Source organism: Prionailurus bengalensis, chromosome B4 (assembly GCF_016509475.1).
Source record: "Prionailurus bengalensis isolate Pbe53 chromosome B4, Fcat_Pben_1.1_paternal_pri, whole genome shotgun sequence".
Lineage (NCBI taxonomy): Eukaryota > Metazoa > Chordata > Mammalia > Carnivora > Felidae > Prionailurus > Prionailurus bengalensis.
Window position 1 is genome coordinate 9,854,404 of NC_057358.1, and position 16,674 is coordinate 9,871,077.

At 43.4% G+C, this 16,674-nt stretch overlaps 1 protein-coding gene across 5 annotated transcripts in view; it reads left to right on the plus strand.

Moving 5' to 3' along the window:
• CELF2 (CUGBP Elav-like family member 2) overlaps window positions 1-16,674 on the plus strand; it is an 832,664-nt gene that overhangs the window by 294,654 nt on the left and 521,336 nt on the right. For 2 of the 5 annotated variants that reach the window (XM_043563366.1, XM_043563368.1), the window contains exon 1: window positions 15,234-15,405. The exons of 2 other annotated variants lie outside the window; for them this stretch is intronic. In XM_043563366.1, coding sequence (XP_043419301.1) covers window positions 15,353-15,405 — 53 coding nt within the window. In that variant the 5' untranslated portion in view covers window positions 15,234-15,352. Of the gene's footprint in view, window positions 1-15,233; window positions 15,406-16,674 lie in introns of those variants that run through there. One more of the 5 variants, XM_043563365.1, reaches the window with a different exon arrangement.

Here is a 16,674-nt window from a genome sequence, read left to right on the forward strand (position 1 = left end):
TATATACTACTTTCACTGAGGGTCAACACAAAAAGTGCAAAGAGGAATCAAGGAGGACACTGAGTGCAGACCCTGGGAAGAGGCGTCTGGAAAGAGCAGGATAGTGTGCATTTGACCAAAAGCAAGTCACTGTTTCTTCCTTCACCTTTTTTTTCACCTACCCACGCTGTGTCAGCTCTGCAACTAATATTCGTTTTGTGGGTTCACAAACTGTGTTCTGTGTGTTGACTCCCCCATGTCGTAGAATAGTGCTAAGGTTTGTAGTTAAAAAGTAGGCTTGATACTTAGGAGCTAGAAATGTTTAGGCTGGTTTAGCCCTATTTTCTCTGCCATAGTCTTTTCCAACATAGTCACTTAAGTAACTGCAATCTGTGGCCCATCGGAAGGAGAACATGGTGCCACGGGCTTGGCAAACGTAAAAGCCTCGCTCGAGCCAGGGGCTGACCAGAGGAACAGCAGGCCCCTTCCGTTCCACCTTTACGAAACTCCCAGTCTCCCCTTCCTTCTTCTTCTGATTTGCTCTTTTCTTCCTCCCCCTCCTGTCCTTTCTCTCTTCCCTGACCCCTTGCTCCAGCTTGGAGCACGGCAGTGTGAAGCTTGCTATTAGCAAGCACTGGTCACAGATCCGTTGCTACAAATTGAACAATCGGGCCCGTCTAGCCCAGTCGTTCCCATACTCCCATCGTCATCAGATTCATCTGAGATTTTCCAAGCAAGCGCACATGGCCTCATTTCAAGATCTTTGAATTTAAATAATCTGGGGTAAGGTCCAGGCACTCGTATTTCTAAATGTTTCCCCAAGATATTCTAAAGTGCAGCCATGTTGAGAATCACTGATCTAAACTCTGCCTCCTTATTAGAATTTTTTTTTTTCCCTGTAAAATGGTCATTGGCCTGAATGATATTTAAGAAAGCTGACAACTTTCCAGTCTATGATGTGCCGCTCAACGGCCTATATTGGTGGATCCCTGGGGAAAAGTGTGGTCATTATTGGGAGGTCCAGAGGATGAGAGAGTGAAGCTGGTTACAGATAAGACGGGAAGGGAGGTAGAGAGAGGTGAGTTCTGACATTCTGTGCCCGGTTAGTCCTGATATTTCCGATAGTAGAGGGTTTTGTGTTCTTGTTTTGTTTTGCTCTCTTCTGTTTTTCTCAACAGGGATAAGCATACTTTTTTGGGGAAAGTGACTTGTAAGTCATATCTTTGGACATATACTGATACGATTGAGATCCTCTGGCTCTTTTGTTTGTTGTTTATTTTGTTTTGTTTTAATACAGAATCAACAGCCAAATAGCCATTTTGTGGAGCTCCCCAGCCCCACCCAAATTCTGTACATACAAACATCTGTCAAGAATAAGAATAAAAGATTCCTGAAGGCAATTACTGTGGGTATTTTTATTAAGAGGAGAGACACCTAATGCTTCTCCATGTTGCCACATGGGCAGTACAGATCCGTTACTCTATAAGTCTCTCCCCTTCCTAATTTAAGAAGTGGTTTGCTAACAGAGGGAACACTTCCAAAGCCAAGGATCTCAAACATCTGTGGCCTCCAGCATATGAAAGGGTTTCTGTGAGTGACACCGTTATCTAGAATCTCACACATCAACACAACTCTGATTAGTTCAATTTGTCAATAGGTATTAAGTTGGGGTTGTTAAAGACTCTGAGTAACTATTCCACTGAGGGCTCCGCATGCTTCAAGGTGCAATATGCCTTGTTGATCAAACATTCCACTCTTCTTGAGTCATGACAGAAACACTAAGAAATCAAGCAATTCCATCAAAGAAAGCATTTTGTGAAAATGAACCCACTTACCAAAAGGGGGAGTCTTCAGTGTCCTTGTCCTCTTGCCAGTGACCAGTATTTATGGGAAGGCCCATAAACTAGTGGCGTTGAGTTTCCTTTTTTTCCCCAGTGTCTCATCTTGAATACTCTGTTCCCGGAGGGGAAATATGTTCGGCTTCCTTTGCCTTTTTGCAGTCAGGTTCCATTCAGGTTCTTTGTGACATCAACTCTGTCAATCTGAGGTTTCCCAGCCATCCTAATTTATTTGAGGAGAGCAGTAGATTTTGGGGTTGGATGACTGAGCTTCAAACATGGACTCCCCCCTGCCCCACTGGCTTTATTAGTTCTGTGGCCCTGAAGTGTTCCTTGAACTCTTTGATTTTACATTTATTTAGTAAATGTGAAGGGCTTCTGTGAGGGCCATGAGTTAGAGTGTCTAAGAGGATGTTTCCTAAGCTTTAAAATGCTTTACATAGGGGTGCCTGGGTGGCTCAGTCGGTTGGACGTCCGACTTCGGCTCAGGTCGTGATCTCTCAGTCCGTGAGTTCGAGCCCTGCATCGGGCTCTGGGCTGACAGCTCAGAGCCTGGAGCCTGTTTCGGATTCTGTGTCTCCCTGTCTCTCTGACCCTCCCCTGCTCATGCTCTGTCTCTCTCTGTCTCAAAATAAAGAAATGTTAAAAAAAATTTTATTTTTGATGGTTTACACATTCACGGTATACTTCTTATCTTCTTTCAGAAAATTAAGAAATTTTCTCTCATTGGGGATTTTCACAATTTCTAGTGAGTGATAATTTCTTTCAGTTGGCAGACAGTATGTGTTGCAGGCTGAATTGTGTCCCCGTGAAAGACACACCCCCTGGATATGTCCCAACACTCAGTACCTGTGGAAATAAGGTCTCTGTAGTTGATCGAGTTACAGTGAGGTCATTAGGGTGGGCCCCTAATCCAATAGAACTATGTCCTTATGAAAAGAGGGAATTTGAACACAGAGGCAGAGACACATAAAGAAAGACAGCCATCTATAAGCCAAGAAACGCCTGAGGCTACCAGAAGTTGGGGAAAGGCCTGGAACAGCTTCTCCCTCACAGCACTCAGAAGGAGCCAACCTTGAGGACACTTTGATCTCAGACTCTAGCCTCCAGAACTGTGAGACGATACGTGTCTATTGTTTCAGCTACTCAGTTTGTGGTGTTTTGTTATGGCCGCCCCAGGAAACTAATACATTATTATTTCTGGAAGACCTGAAATGCCCTGTAGCTGAAGTTCTAAGCAAGAATCTATTCAGTCTCCAGCAGGGGCTGTTCTCAAGCAAAATAAGAACGGGAGGTCATGACCTCAAACTTGCTGCCTTTGGGAATGTTTCTGGGGTTTAGATGGCCTGAGATATTTAGCCGGACACACTTGGACCCACATCACCTGTATGGGAGGCTTATGTGTGGGTACCCCTCCTCCACATGCCCTCGCCTCTCCTGCCTGATTCCATAGGGGCAGGCTAAGATCCGTGAATGCCTATAGCAAAAATTGAAAGCACTTAATTATATGATTTTAACTTTCTCAAGTCAAATTCCACTGTATTTGCATGTCTAAACCATTATGAAGGGTTACTCTCAAATGTAAAATGACAGTTCCTAAAACCTCCCTGTGTACTTGGCTCAAGTTTGAATTGTAGCCAGTCCTTGTCTTGACTAGCTGGGGTGACTGATAAAGTCGTCCCTGTAGTACAGGGGCATCAGCCCGCCCTGCACATTCGCATCAGCTGCAAGTTTTTAGAAACACTGATGCCTGGGTAATGCTGCCACCAGAGATTCCATTTCACCCCTCATCTGATGGGTGTCCTGCACGTTGAGATTTTAAAACTCCAAGCCAAGATTCAGAACCACTGGTCAAGCATAGGCTCTGGACTCAGCCACAAGTGAGCCAGAATTGTGCTCCGCCCTCTAATGGCCGTGCTACCTTGGACTTGCCTCCACTTCCTCTTTGTGAAATGGGTGATAAGAATACATACCTCATAGTATTTATGTGAGCAATTAAAAGAGATAATGCATATAAAGTTGCTTGGCCCATATTAGGTGTTCTCAGGAGTAAACATTTCCTTTGACTGTCAACTTACAGATTTCTGGTCATGTTGGGTGTTTAGAAAAGGTGACATAAATGACTCTAAGCTACCACATCACAAAAGCATGTTGGCCAATCATAAAACTGAGATCTGGATGATGAGAAGTCCTCAGTCACAGCTTGTGATTCATCTGGAAAAAGAACAAAAAAACCACTTTTTATGAAAGGTTAATTCTTAAAAGGACGTTACAGAGCAGATACCCTTGAGGTACTTCCATATTTCTCAATCTGCTCTGACAAGTTTTCTGTACTCTGTGATTCAACTCAAAGAATGGAAATCAAATTAGCAGGAAATAAATGGCCTAACCTTCTTTTCAGGAGGTCACAGGAGGTCAAAAGTGCGGTAGGAACAAGAAGCATTTTCCTATTAAGCAAAGGGAAAATCATAGACATAGTGAATTTAACCCCTCTGGACCCTCTGCCCCTATAGAAAATACTAACCTGCTACTCCTTTTGACCTCTATTTGCCTGTATGGATTATGTTATTAAATCCCCCCGCCCCCCGACACACACACATTAAAGGAAAGGCCATAGAGTAATCTACCCTCATTTTCATAGAGAACTCATCTCAGAAAACTTTTCAAGTTTTAAGGTGAGTGATTTGGGATGCCTACTTTGTAGAGAAAGACCATGGACAAAATGAGGCAAGAACCACGTTATGTGGTTTATGTTGTAACTTTAAAATATGTTAAATATTCACTTACCAAAAGTTTCCCCTTGCATTTGTAATTGTCAACTGACACATTCATTTAAACGTTGTCAAGAAGAAATCAGAATTCTCACTTTTTAATGCTTCAGTGGAAAGAAAGCCCTTAAGGTTTGATATCACACACACACACACACACACGCACACACACACACAAGGTTCTATCAAGCCTTTCTTTGAAAATGAATTACTCTATTTCCTGATCCAATAATGTCAGCCTAATGGCTAAGATACACTTGTTTTTATTCTATAATGAGGTGAACAATTTTCATTTTCTCTTTTCATTTAATACTTTCTAAAAACACAATATGCTTTCAGTAAAATAGGGGAATTAGAAAAACAATGGCTGGTTAAAAACGAAATCCAGATTTTTTCTCTCTGTTTTCCCAATTTTCATAAGCTACAAGCTCTGTAAACAAGAGAAATGGTCAAACAAGCTTGTTTCCAAGAAGCCTCACCCTTTAAGCATAAGACCCCCGGAGGGGGTGGTGAATACGGATTACTGTATGTGTGCAGCCGTAATTCTGTAATTAATTTGTTTTGAGCTTTGTGAAAAGCATGCTTTGTCCCTACATAAAGAGAGGACTTTGTAGTTTTCGCCAGTTATTTTATCATAACCCTCAATCGGCTGAGCCTGTTACATTCTTTTTTCCTAGAGTGAGTACTTGCTAGCTACATTCCTTTTTTCCTTTTTTAATCCCCTTTTGTTAAGGTGACTGACTATCCAGAGAAGCATGTGTGAGGGAGGTGGCTGTGCTCACATAAACCTTAAAGCTTTCTTTTCTGTTCCAAAAGCCATGCCTGTCCAAACAGCTATGGAATGCCCTAATAATTTAAATAACAAAAGGCACTTTGGCCAGTGAACTGCCCAAATCCTACCATCAGTGGTCTCTACCACTGGATTAGAAAATTGCTTAACATCACCTAACTGTAATTGAAAAGGTTAGATGTGATTTAAAGGAGAAAAGAAAAATGCAGCTGATTTTAGGCAGAACATGATGAGAGTAAGCCACCAAGGAGCAAAAAATGAGACAAGGTTTTAGACCCCTGTCTTTCAAAGAAGCTTCTGATGGCTTAGAAGTAATGATTTCATAAATAAGAACATGACCTATAACCATGTAGATGTGTGGACGTATCTAGAAATATAAGATCAGAGACAAACTTCAAAATAGGACTGTGCATTTTTTTAAAAAAAGAACTACTCTAGATCCCCTAAAAGGAATTACTAAATAGATAAAATAATATGAGAGGTCATGGTTCTCTGATTATAAAAAGAAACACATGGAGAGAACTTAGAAAATAGAAAAGGTGTAAAAAAATAAACTGAAATTATGCTAGTTGTCCACAGACATACCACCCGGAATATACCCAGTGTTATCGGAAACTGCGCCAGTAATATTTTTGTAGGTTTCTTTCCAGTTGTTTTTGCATTCGTGCACATAAGTGTGGATGTTGGAAGTCACAAATTGGGAAGTCTCTCGGTGTGTTTTGTTGGGTTCCTGCAGTCGCAGGGTGTGTGTGTGTGTGTGTGTGTGTGTGTGTAAAATATTAAGTCCACAACTAAAGTCAGAATTCACCTAAAAAAATAAGATTTCTATTATCCTTGAAGAAAGTGCAAGAACAGATTGGACAGGACTTCTGTCCTCAGAGGCTCGTCTCTCTAGCCGGCCAAACACCCCTCTTCTGCACGCTGTTTCTCAATATTGCTGAATTTCCATTGCCAGCAATTACTCATTTTTACAGTGTTGGTAGATTTTTCTGTGTCTGGTCTTCAATAAGAGTGGGGAAAAGAGACATGGGTAGTAGGAGGAGATTACATAATTGTAAAAGAGAAAGCTAGATCAAGAAGACAGTATTCCGGAAACACTGGAGAAAGCAAGATTGCTGCATTTTCACGGGTCATCTTCCCTGATGCCTCTACTCACTGTGATATCTCTGTGGACTGTTCGCAATTGAGTTGACAAAGTATCGATCATATGTTCTATATAACATGCTATGCCCTGCATTTTTCGCTTATTTTGAAAGCCTGTCATCCACCAAAGCATGGTTTTAATGGCTTCATAATATCCCATCTTATAGTTCTAACATTAAATGCACATATAGTTTTATTTTTTTTTAATTTTTTTAACGTTTATTTATTTTTGAGACAGAGAGAGACAGAGTATGAACGGGGGAGGGTCAGAGAGAGGGAGACACAGAATCTGAAACAGGCTCCAGGCTCTGAGCTGTCAGCACAGAGCCCGACGCGGGGCTCGAACTCACGGACCGCGAGATCGTGACCTGAGCCGAAGTCGGCCGCTTAACCGACTGAGCCATCCAGGCGCCCCACATATAGTTTTAATGTACCTTAAATTGTTGGACATTTTGGTTGCCTCGAATAGTTCATTAATATCATTAGTATTGCAGTCAATATTCCTCTGCATGAATAGTAAAAATAAAAACTTTTAGAAGTGAAATTTCTGGGTCAAGTAGTAAGAATATTTTTTTTTAAATTTTTGTCACTTCTTAATCAAATGGCTTTCTTGACAGTGGCTTAAACATTGAGCAGCCATATATGAATGGGCCCATCTAATTGTACCTCATTCTGCCACCACATATAATCATTTAAAGATGTTTACCAATTTGATGAGTAAAACACTGTATCTCATTGTATTTTAACTTCTATTTCTGGATTCTTAAAGAGATTTTATATGTACATTTTTGCTTTGGTAGAGTATATATAAATGACACATATGAGGGTGGAAGCAGGGGTGATTTTCTCCTGTATAGGACCAGAGATGGATGTTGACCAAGGGAAGTATGAAGGCGACCGAGTGGTCATTATATTACTATAGTCATCTTACTCAGAAAGGACATAGAGACAAGTGGTTTTTAAAGGGAGGTGAATGAGCATTCAGTGAATCTTCAGAGATCTGAGAATAACCCTATGGTTTCTGCTTTCTGCCTCGATTTATGAATCAGATATGTCCATGGGAAAGCCTTACTGAAATCGCCATGCTCGTTAGTTTAATTGTCCAGTTAAATTATATTCATGACTTAAAACTGCTCTACCCCTCTTTCTGATGGTCAGTTACAAGACACCTGCTGTGTATGGAAAGAGAGTGACTCCAAAGCTGGACCAGTGAGTGTCATATCTTACCTCTGCCACCCACTGACTACTGCAATCGGTTACCCTCTCTCCCCTCACTCACTATTGGGATCAGTTACCCCTCTGCGCCTTAGTTTCCTCACCTGTAAAATGAAGGTGAAAAGAGAGTCTGCCCCGTAGGTTGTTAAGAGGACTTTGTGAGTTAATTTTTGTAAAGACTTAAGAACAGCGTCTGGTACACAGGAAGTGCTATGGGTTTGTGAAATCAATACAGTGTTCCTCGAATTTTCACTTCCAGGCCTTTCTACTTTATAACTCTGTCCCAGTTGTTTAGTGATCTAAAAAAAATGCTTAGGTACACCAGAGGAAATTAAATATATTAAGGAACCCCTCTGAATATGTTGTAATCTAAATGATCTTTGGGGAAGTACATTTGGATTTTCATATATTGAGATATCTTAAATTGTGACAAACTGGCAGCTGTGTTTTGTTTTCCTCTCTCTAATGAAGAATAAAATAGGAATTAGAGGAACCACTTGGAGCTGTGTCACAGGCAGTTAGTAATTTCCAAACTTGCCAGTCAACAAAGAATTATTTTCAGTGAACTCGAGTCCCAGTTCTTAAAGCATTAATGTAATTATAAGTGATTTGAAAATTTCTCACAAAATGGTGACTTTAAGAAACTTTGGCATCAATTGGCTACTAAGTTAATTGATTTTCATTTCTAATTTTTTACTAGAAGAGTTTGGTGTATTTTTTTCATTTCATCAACAATATAAATGGTTGTAGTTTCTACTCACATTAGATCATACAGGGCTTTATTCAATACAGACCCTAAAAGTCTTGTTTGAAAGTATCTAAAAATCTTTTTTTAAATAATTGTTGTAGAATACTTTTCATCAGTACTCCTCGGAGTGTGAAAAACAGAGCAATGCAGGTTGTAGATCATAACAAAGTGTAAACAAAGCTTATAATAATTAAGAGTAATGGGGCGCCTGGGTGGCTCAGTCAGTGAAGCATCCAACTCTGGTTCAGGTCACGATCTCACAGCTTGTGGGTTGGAGCCCCGTGTCAGGATCTGTGCTGACAGCTTAGAGCCTGGAGCCTGCTTCAGATTCTCTCTCCCTCTTTCTCTCTCAAAAATAAATAAACATTAAAAAAAATTGTAGTAATTGAGAGGAAGAGTTTAAATACACATAGCGTTTTTAAAGAATAATTTTATGTCTACTAATTCAATAATTTAAAAATGGGGTTTATACTTTTGTGTGACTCTGCTGTGGTTAATTTTTTCTAGTAATTCAATCTTATCACACTTTACAAATGTATTGGCCTACAATGCACTGGAAACTAACAAAAAAAAAAAAAAAGAAAGAAAGAAAGAAAAAGAGAAAGAAACATGGTTCTTCACCATTGGAGAGAGTTCCTGCCTTGCCTAGCAAACAGGAGCCTGCTTTGGCAGGCTAATGAATCCTCTGATTGCCAAATAAACACTTTGCACAATCAATCATCATTCAATATGTTTTTGTCATAGCGGTAACCACTTTGAATTAAATTAACAAGTTATGAAGTATTTTAATGTGTGTCTTCAAGTGAATTTGCGCACACCTAATTCCACCTAGGTCTGCTGGTTTTGATTCAGGGATAATAGTGAAAGGCTGATCTTTTCCTCTTAGTGATTCAAGGTCAATATTCCCGGTTAGGCGTCCTTCTCCAGGAGCAGATGCTGACATTGTCTCATTGACTGGAAAAACTTGGCAATTGTGCGTGGCTTTTCTCTAAAACTCAGATTTCCCTTTTAAAAACCACTGAGGAGGCCTGTCTTTAAGCACACAAACACCAGAGCAATCTGAAACTGCCATTTAAAGAAAAACAAAACAAGATTATAAGATCCATGTTACAGGTTTTATTCCCTGGCCTGGGATCCAGGGACTGTCTGAACAATACATCCTTCTTCTGGGCATTCGTTTGTCCCTGTTGGTGTAAGCGGTGAATCCTAACAAAAGCAGATGGGAAATTCAAAGAAGGACATTACGCAGCTTTGAAAATCTCATCTTCCATGGCCGTACAGGAGTTAAAGCTTGAATTTTCTTTTTTCCCACCGTATGTATCAAATTTGGCCTGTGATTCCTTTGCATGGCATGAAAAGCAGCCGGCTGGGTGTGAGTCTCCTCTCTCTTCCTTTCTCACTTGTAAAATATGCCTGGCAAAGACCCCACTCTCTACCCACCCTCCCCAATCCATTTTGCTCTCCCGTTCAGCTGACTACCACTCCAAATGCAAAAAGCATTCCTTCCCAATTGTTAGAAGGGCCTTTGCATCAGTAGAAAATATTCAGTACGCACGTAGACCCTAAGTAACACATTTGGCCTTACCCTACCCTGAGCAGGTTTTGTAGCTGTCTCTTCAGAGACCCTTTAGAATTAAAATAATAAACAATAGCATTTTTTCCCTAGTGTCCCATAGTAGCAATTCTCAAGTCATGGATGTAGCACCAATACCCACATCTCTGTTCATAGTCCCTTCAGCGCATCAGGTGTCGGGAGGCAACTATGGAAGTGCTTGAAATTCCATTCAAGTTAGATTCATTTATTTAAAAGAAGAAGAAGAAAAACCGACCATCTTTGGAAGTTTGTCTCCATGGGCATCATTAATGTGAGGATATGTGGAATACACATTTTATGTAACTGAAGATTAATGGTTAACTATTCAGGTACAGATTTCGTACGGCGGGAGCTGGTGCGCGATGCAAAACAAAACACAGCAGCTGTGTTCACCGCCAGGTCACTCTGTATAAAGTAAATACGATAGAGACACGCTGCCCAATTTACAAAACGTCAGCTTCCGTCCATCTGAGCATATCGATGTCACCAACAGTTAAAAATGCATTCCACTAGCCTGTCTTAAGGCAAGAAGTCTGCGTGGCATTTCCTAATTCCCAATATTGATATCCAATATCTAATAAGATACAAGCATACTTCAGTCCTATCCCGGCTTTGTGGAAAAAGCAATCTCCAATGTGGCTTTTTATGTTTGGCTTATAACAAGTAATACAATAGAAAAGCTTTAAGAACACTTAAATACATGCATGTCGAGGCCTTACTGAATATCAGGGTGCCTTTACAGACAGCCCTAAATGAAAAATAATAAGCACGGTGATCTCGCTATTTTTATTTAAAAGTCAGTCTAGCGTAGGGTTGGCAGATGCAAGAAATAAAAACACAGGACGCATAGCTAAAGTTGGCATTCAGGGGGAAAGAAGCAAATCATTTTTTTATTATAAGTATGTCCCATGCAGTACTGGGGAGGGGGGCATACTTCCACTAAAAATGTACTCGTTGTTTCTCTGAAATCCAATTTTAACAGAATGTGCTGTATTTTATCTGGCAACCCCTGACTGCCATCTTCGCCACACCGAGGGTTGCTATGAAAAGCTCACAAAGCTGGATCCTATTTTCAGGGTCAAGAGCAAGTGCTTGGAGTTGAACTCCTTCCACCTGCCAACTCTAAAACTCTGGCACATCGGCAAGACCAGGAAAGGTTCTTTTACAGACATAGAGTGTACCTCCAATTGGTCGTTTCAGTTTCTTAAAGGGAGAGAGGAACCTTATCCACTTGAGGAGAAGTTCAGAGCTGGCAAATAATTAAAAGAAAAATTTGGGACAAGCAGAAGGGGAAAGACTCTTTTTATCAGGAAGTAACAGAATTAGGAACAAATAAGTGCGAAGCAAGACTTTCTAAAAGAAAAAGGAAACATGAGTATAATCATGTTCCTAGGAATCAGGAGACACACAGAATGAAAAAGAGGACATAAAAATGTATGCTTTACCCCTTAGCAAAACTGCTTTTATTATTATTTTTGGTACTTCTTAAGTTCTGGACCCTCAGGAAGCTACACATTTTGTGGGAGGGAAGTTTCCTGAGACCTCACACCTGTTTTCCAAACCTCTGTTCAATAGCCGGTCGAACATCCAGCTGATGGAGAAGACGGCTTTCTGTTTTCCTTTAGCTAACTCACAGCCCCAGGTGCAGCCTGTTCCTCTAACATGGAAGATGAGCTTCCACAGATCCTCAACTTTGACCATAACCATGTGAGATGCACTATGGCCTGGGTAAAACTGGGTTGCTTTTTGTTTGGATTTGGGTTTTGGTTTCTGTACCTGGAAAGAGGAAATTAGTTCTATGAATGGGAGAAAATTAGCTCTATGAATGGGAGAATGATGAGTCTTTTGCTGGTAATTGGAGGACAATTAATGAACACTGCTTTATGTGGACTGAATCTGTCTTTAACACACAGGGACCATTCCAAACAGCCAACTATTGATGAGCCATTATAACCAACGACAAAATAATCTGATTTTTTAAAGGCGTAATTGTGTCAAAATATGAGAAAAAGAACACAAGTAAAATTAAATCTCGTAGTTCATACGGTGACAGAGAGGAAGATTATATTTTTTGGCCCGTGTCTTCTCAAGGCGAAGCGTAACCTTTTATGTTTTATGTATAGAAATTTTATTATTGCTTTTCCTGAGTTATAGGTGAATAGTTGGCCCAGTTTCGAATCGGGCAGTATTTTTGTCGGTTTGTTTGTTTTTAGTGAGCACCCCACAGGTGAAGCTGATGGGCTTTTTCTTAGTAGGAAGGATCCATAAGATGGGCAGCTGTTCAGAATCAGGAACATAGTACCTGGAGGACTGGGAGTGGGGCGGCTGCGGGCAGGAATCTGCCATTACTCTAGGGGGCATGTAAGAAAACATGTGGTCCTCAACATTAGGAAAGAGAAGAGCAAAATATTCAGCCTGTTTGGGACTCAATGCAACCTTTAAAAGATTATTCACTTCCCTCACCACCAAATAGTTCCAGGATGTGGATTTTAAAGTGTGTCCCTGAAAGCTAGGGTCTGTCTAGGGAGCTCCGGGAGTGAAAGCATGAAATTCAAACAACCCCTCTTACCCAACCCTAACCTGACGCCAGCCAGCCCCAGTCCTACACCCCTGCAGGTGTTCTCTGCTTGAATATTCCTCTCCAAAAGGAGAGCACGCCTGCAGTAGTTGGTCCAAAGGCACGCCTTCTAGATCCCACACCTCCCCCTACAGGTGACCAGCCCTGTGAGCTCAGACCATTGGCTCACTTCACGCATGCCCAGATGTCCTCCTTGGCATTAACAAAATGGGGGTGCTACTGCTAATTTACCTCATTAGCAAATTAGTTATGAGGATTGAACGAGTTAATAACCCTAAAGAAATTAGAACAGTTCCTTCTACCTCGTAATAAACTTTCACGCTTATCTCTTTCTGTACTTGAACTTGGTGCCAGGTTTAATGCCAAGGAAAGATTCTACTGCCTTTAAAAAGTTTTTGGAAGGACTAAGCTTAAAAACATTATTTCATAATTTATGAGCATGCTTTGGTCCTTTTGTTGTTTGATTGGAAGCCAAGTCCCTCCCCCTTTCACCCATTAACCCTGAACTCCCAGAGTTAAGGACGCCTTTCTCTTCTTTCCCCAGATCTGAATTCAGGGGTCTGGCGGGTTAATGATAAAAAGACAATGTCATTATAGTCACAGTAACAATCTCATTCTAATCTTTTGTTTTTCTCTTGCTAACTTTCTAAACGGAGAAACATTTTATTAATTAAGCATTAGAAACCTTTTGGAGGTACACTGCACACATGCTATTTGGTGAAGGTTGGGGGTTAGAAGCATTATGTATACGTTTACCCATTATTACGCTACGTAATAATGGTGAGTATAATACATATAATGTTATGTATAAGGATACGGCCCAGGAAGAAGCATGAAGCCCCAAAGAGGCAATGATTTTGGTAAAAGATATGAACTAATTTTTAACTTTAGCATAAAGATGGTTGTACTTCTGAAGCGAGTCATTTACAGCCACTAAGGAAAGTATATGTAACTATAGAAGAACAAACATATGTCAGCTGAGCGTCTGCTGAATATTTTAAGGATGGGGTCTGTGGAGAAAAGAGGGATGGGGAGCGGATTTAAAGTGCTGTGAGGAGCATCTGGAGTTGACTAGAAGAACTTCCTGACTATAACAGCAGGATGTTTCCAAGAGCTGTCCCGTCATCTTTCCTTATGGAGACTCAGGGAAGAATAGAGATCTTCTCTTTCTTGATAGGTTCTGCCTCAAGGCAAGAGACTGGAATGGAACCTCCCTCTTGGGTGACGATTTTTGGTAGTCAGGTCATCACAAACAATATTGAATTGTACCGTGAATCTTTACTCTTCCTGGTGGGGCAAGTCCCCAGTTGGTGCAAGTGTATCCTTACCCCACTCACACTGGTTAAAACTCCCTTTTCAACCAAGAGAAAAAAGACCCAGATAAGGGCCTTTAGTTTTACGTGTCTGGGGGAAATTCTTTCATTAGAACAGTGAAGCTGATTTTCCATTTACGGTAATGATCTTGAAAATTCCTTTTAAAATAAGTGTAAGAAAAAAGAGAAATTTGACATAAAGAGAGAGTATCAAGTAAAGCTCATGTGGCATGCAGCTAGGAGGAAAATCTTGGTGACCCGAGAGACACTGGTCTGGAGCCCCCTGTACCAGATGATCTGAAGGTCTTCTAACTCCAGAGACCTGTGACGACGACGGCAGAAAGAGCTTAGGCTAGAACCCTGGGGAAAGCAGAAAATCATGCTTAAGAGGCAGTGCTTAGAAAAATAAGGAATCCGTAGGCTCACAAAGAATCTACATCAGCACAGAGAGGAGGGCTGGAGATGCCAGAGGAAAATAATCCTGTTCCTGATACACGTTTTTTGGGTTTTGTTTTTGTTTTTTATATCTGCTATGCACGGTTTCAGATGATTATTGAAAGGATGTTCAGCTTTAAATAAAGGACAAAAGGTACACAACTTGAGGGAGAAAAGCCCACACCCTTTCCCCCTTAATGTTCAGAGAGATCCTACACCTGCCCCCCTTCATGTTATTTACAAACACAAGAAAAAAAGAAGAAGGGAGAAAAAAAAAGTGGTGTAGCGAAATCACTGCCAGAAAACACACAGTAAATTCTAGCTTGTTAAGCAGCCCGTTTCCAAATTATTTTTAAAAAACAAATCCTAACAGTCATGTAGTTACAGCCTCTGAGGGAAGCTCTAAGCCGGATGCTTAGTGTCCCAGAACCCAAGCCACAAAAAAAAAGGGGGGGGGGGAGAGAAAGAAAGCTAACCAGTCTTCTGACTAGGAATATGAAAGCACAAAATCTGCGAGAGACAGGAGGAGTGCCCCAGAGGAGGAGGCTGCAGGCAGCTTGCTGTAATCTGTAAATGATTGCTGGTAAAGTCTGGAGGCTTCAGGCTTGATCTGTGTTTGTTCCAAAAGAAAGCCAAGGAGGACGGTGTTAATAAAGAGAGATTTAACCGAGAGCTGTGCTTGGAATAAAGTGGGCTACAAAAAGGTCAAATTTGATCAGTTGGAGCAGATTACAGGGGCTTTCAAAGGTGGTGTGGAGAAATGAGCCGGGCCCGGGAAGTAATATAGCGCGGGATCGCGGTGGGGGTGGAGAGCGGCCGGGGCGCGCGAGCGCCGCTCGGCCGGGGAAGTGGGCAGAGCCGGCGCCCCGCCGCCCGGCCCGCCGCGCGGCCGGCTCCCCCTCGCCCCGCTCCCCCCACCCCCGGCCTGCGCGCGCCTCCCGCCCTTAGACCATGGTGTCCCTAATCTCCGACTCGGAGCCACTCAAAGACTGGAAAGTTTTAAGGTAGGCCTGCTTTTCTTTCTCTCCCCCCGGCTGCCCCCGCTCTCGGCCAAGTTCCTCGCGGCCCGCGGGCGAGCCGGTGCCGTCGGGGCCGCCCGCGCGGGTCCGGCGGAGGGACGGGCGGGGACCCGCCGCCCGCCCCGCCGCACACGCCGGGGCGCGCGGGGAGGCCGCGTCCGCAGGAGGGGGGGCGCGGGTCCGCGAGGGGCCCTCGCTCCCGAGGCGCCGGCCGGCTCCCCCGCGCACCCCGCGCCTGCGGCCCCGGGGCGCTCGGGGCGCTCCGGGAGCGGAGGGGGGGGGGGTGCGGGGCGGTGAGCCTGGCTGTGTCCGACTCTCTGGGACTTTGTTCGAAGGGACGAGAACTTCTTCCGGAAAACGGTATCCCTGCCCCTCTGGCAAGACAGGCTGGGGAGACAGTGTGTTCCTCCCCTGACCTCCTCCTCTTCCCTCCTCCCCCCTCCTCCCCCTCCTCCCTCCTCCCCCCTCCTCCCTCCTCCCCCTCCTCCCTCCTCCCCCCTCCTCCCTCCTCCCCTTCCTCCCTCCTCCCCCCTCCTCCCTCCTCCCCCCTCCTCCCCCTTCTCCTCCCCCTCCCCTCCTCTTCATCTCCCCCCTTCTCCTCTCCTCCCCCCTCTTCTCCTCCCCCTCCTCCCCTCCCCCTTCCTCCCCCTCCCCCTCTTCTCTCCCCTCCTCCTCCCCCCTCCTCTCCCCTCCTCCCCCTCCTCTTCCTCCCTTCTCCCCCCTCCCCTCCTCTTCCCCTCCTCCTCCCCCTCTTCTCTCCCTCCTCTCCTCCCTTCTTCCCCCCTCCTCCTCATCCTCCTCCTCCTCTTCCCTCCTCCTCCTCTTCCCTCCTCCTCCCCTCCCCTCCTCCTCCCCTCCTCCTCTCCCCTCCTCCCCTCCTCCTCTCCCCTCCTCCCCCTCCTCCTCTCCCCTCCTCCCCCTCCTCCCCCTCCTCCTCCCCCTCCTCCCCCTCCTGCTCCCCCTCCTCCTCTCCCTCCTCCTCCTCAAGTCTAACTTGGAAAAGCCAGTATTAAAAGCTCAACTGACCCTAAAACTAAATGAGAACAGTTTATGAGCTGAGGTCTCTGCTCCTCTTCATCTCTCAGAGGCTCAGAGAAATCGGAACCCATGGAGCGCAGAGTGGCAGAGTTCCTGCATCCCTCCACCCCCCTTCTTGGGTCTAAACTGACCCCTTTGGTAGAGTGCGCAATGAATTTTAGATTTAACTTGACACCACGTGCTATTTTCCAGCAAATGAAACCACTTCGGGCAGTT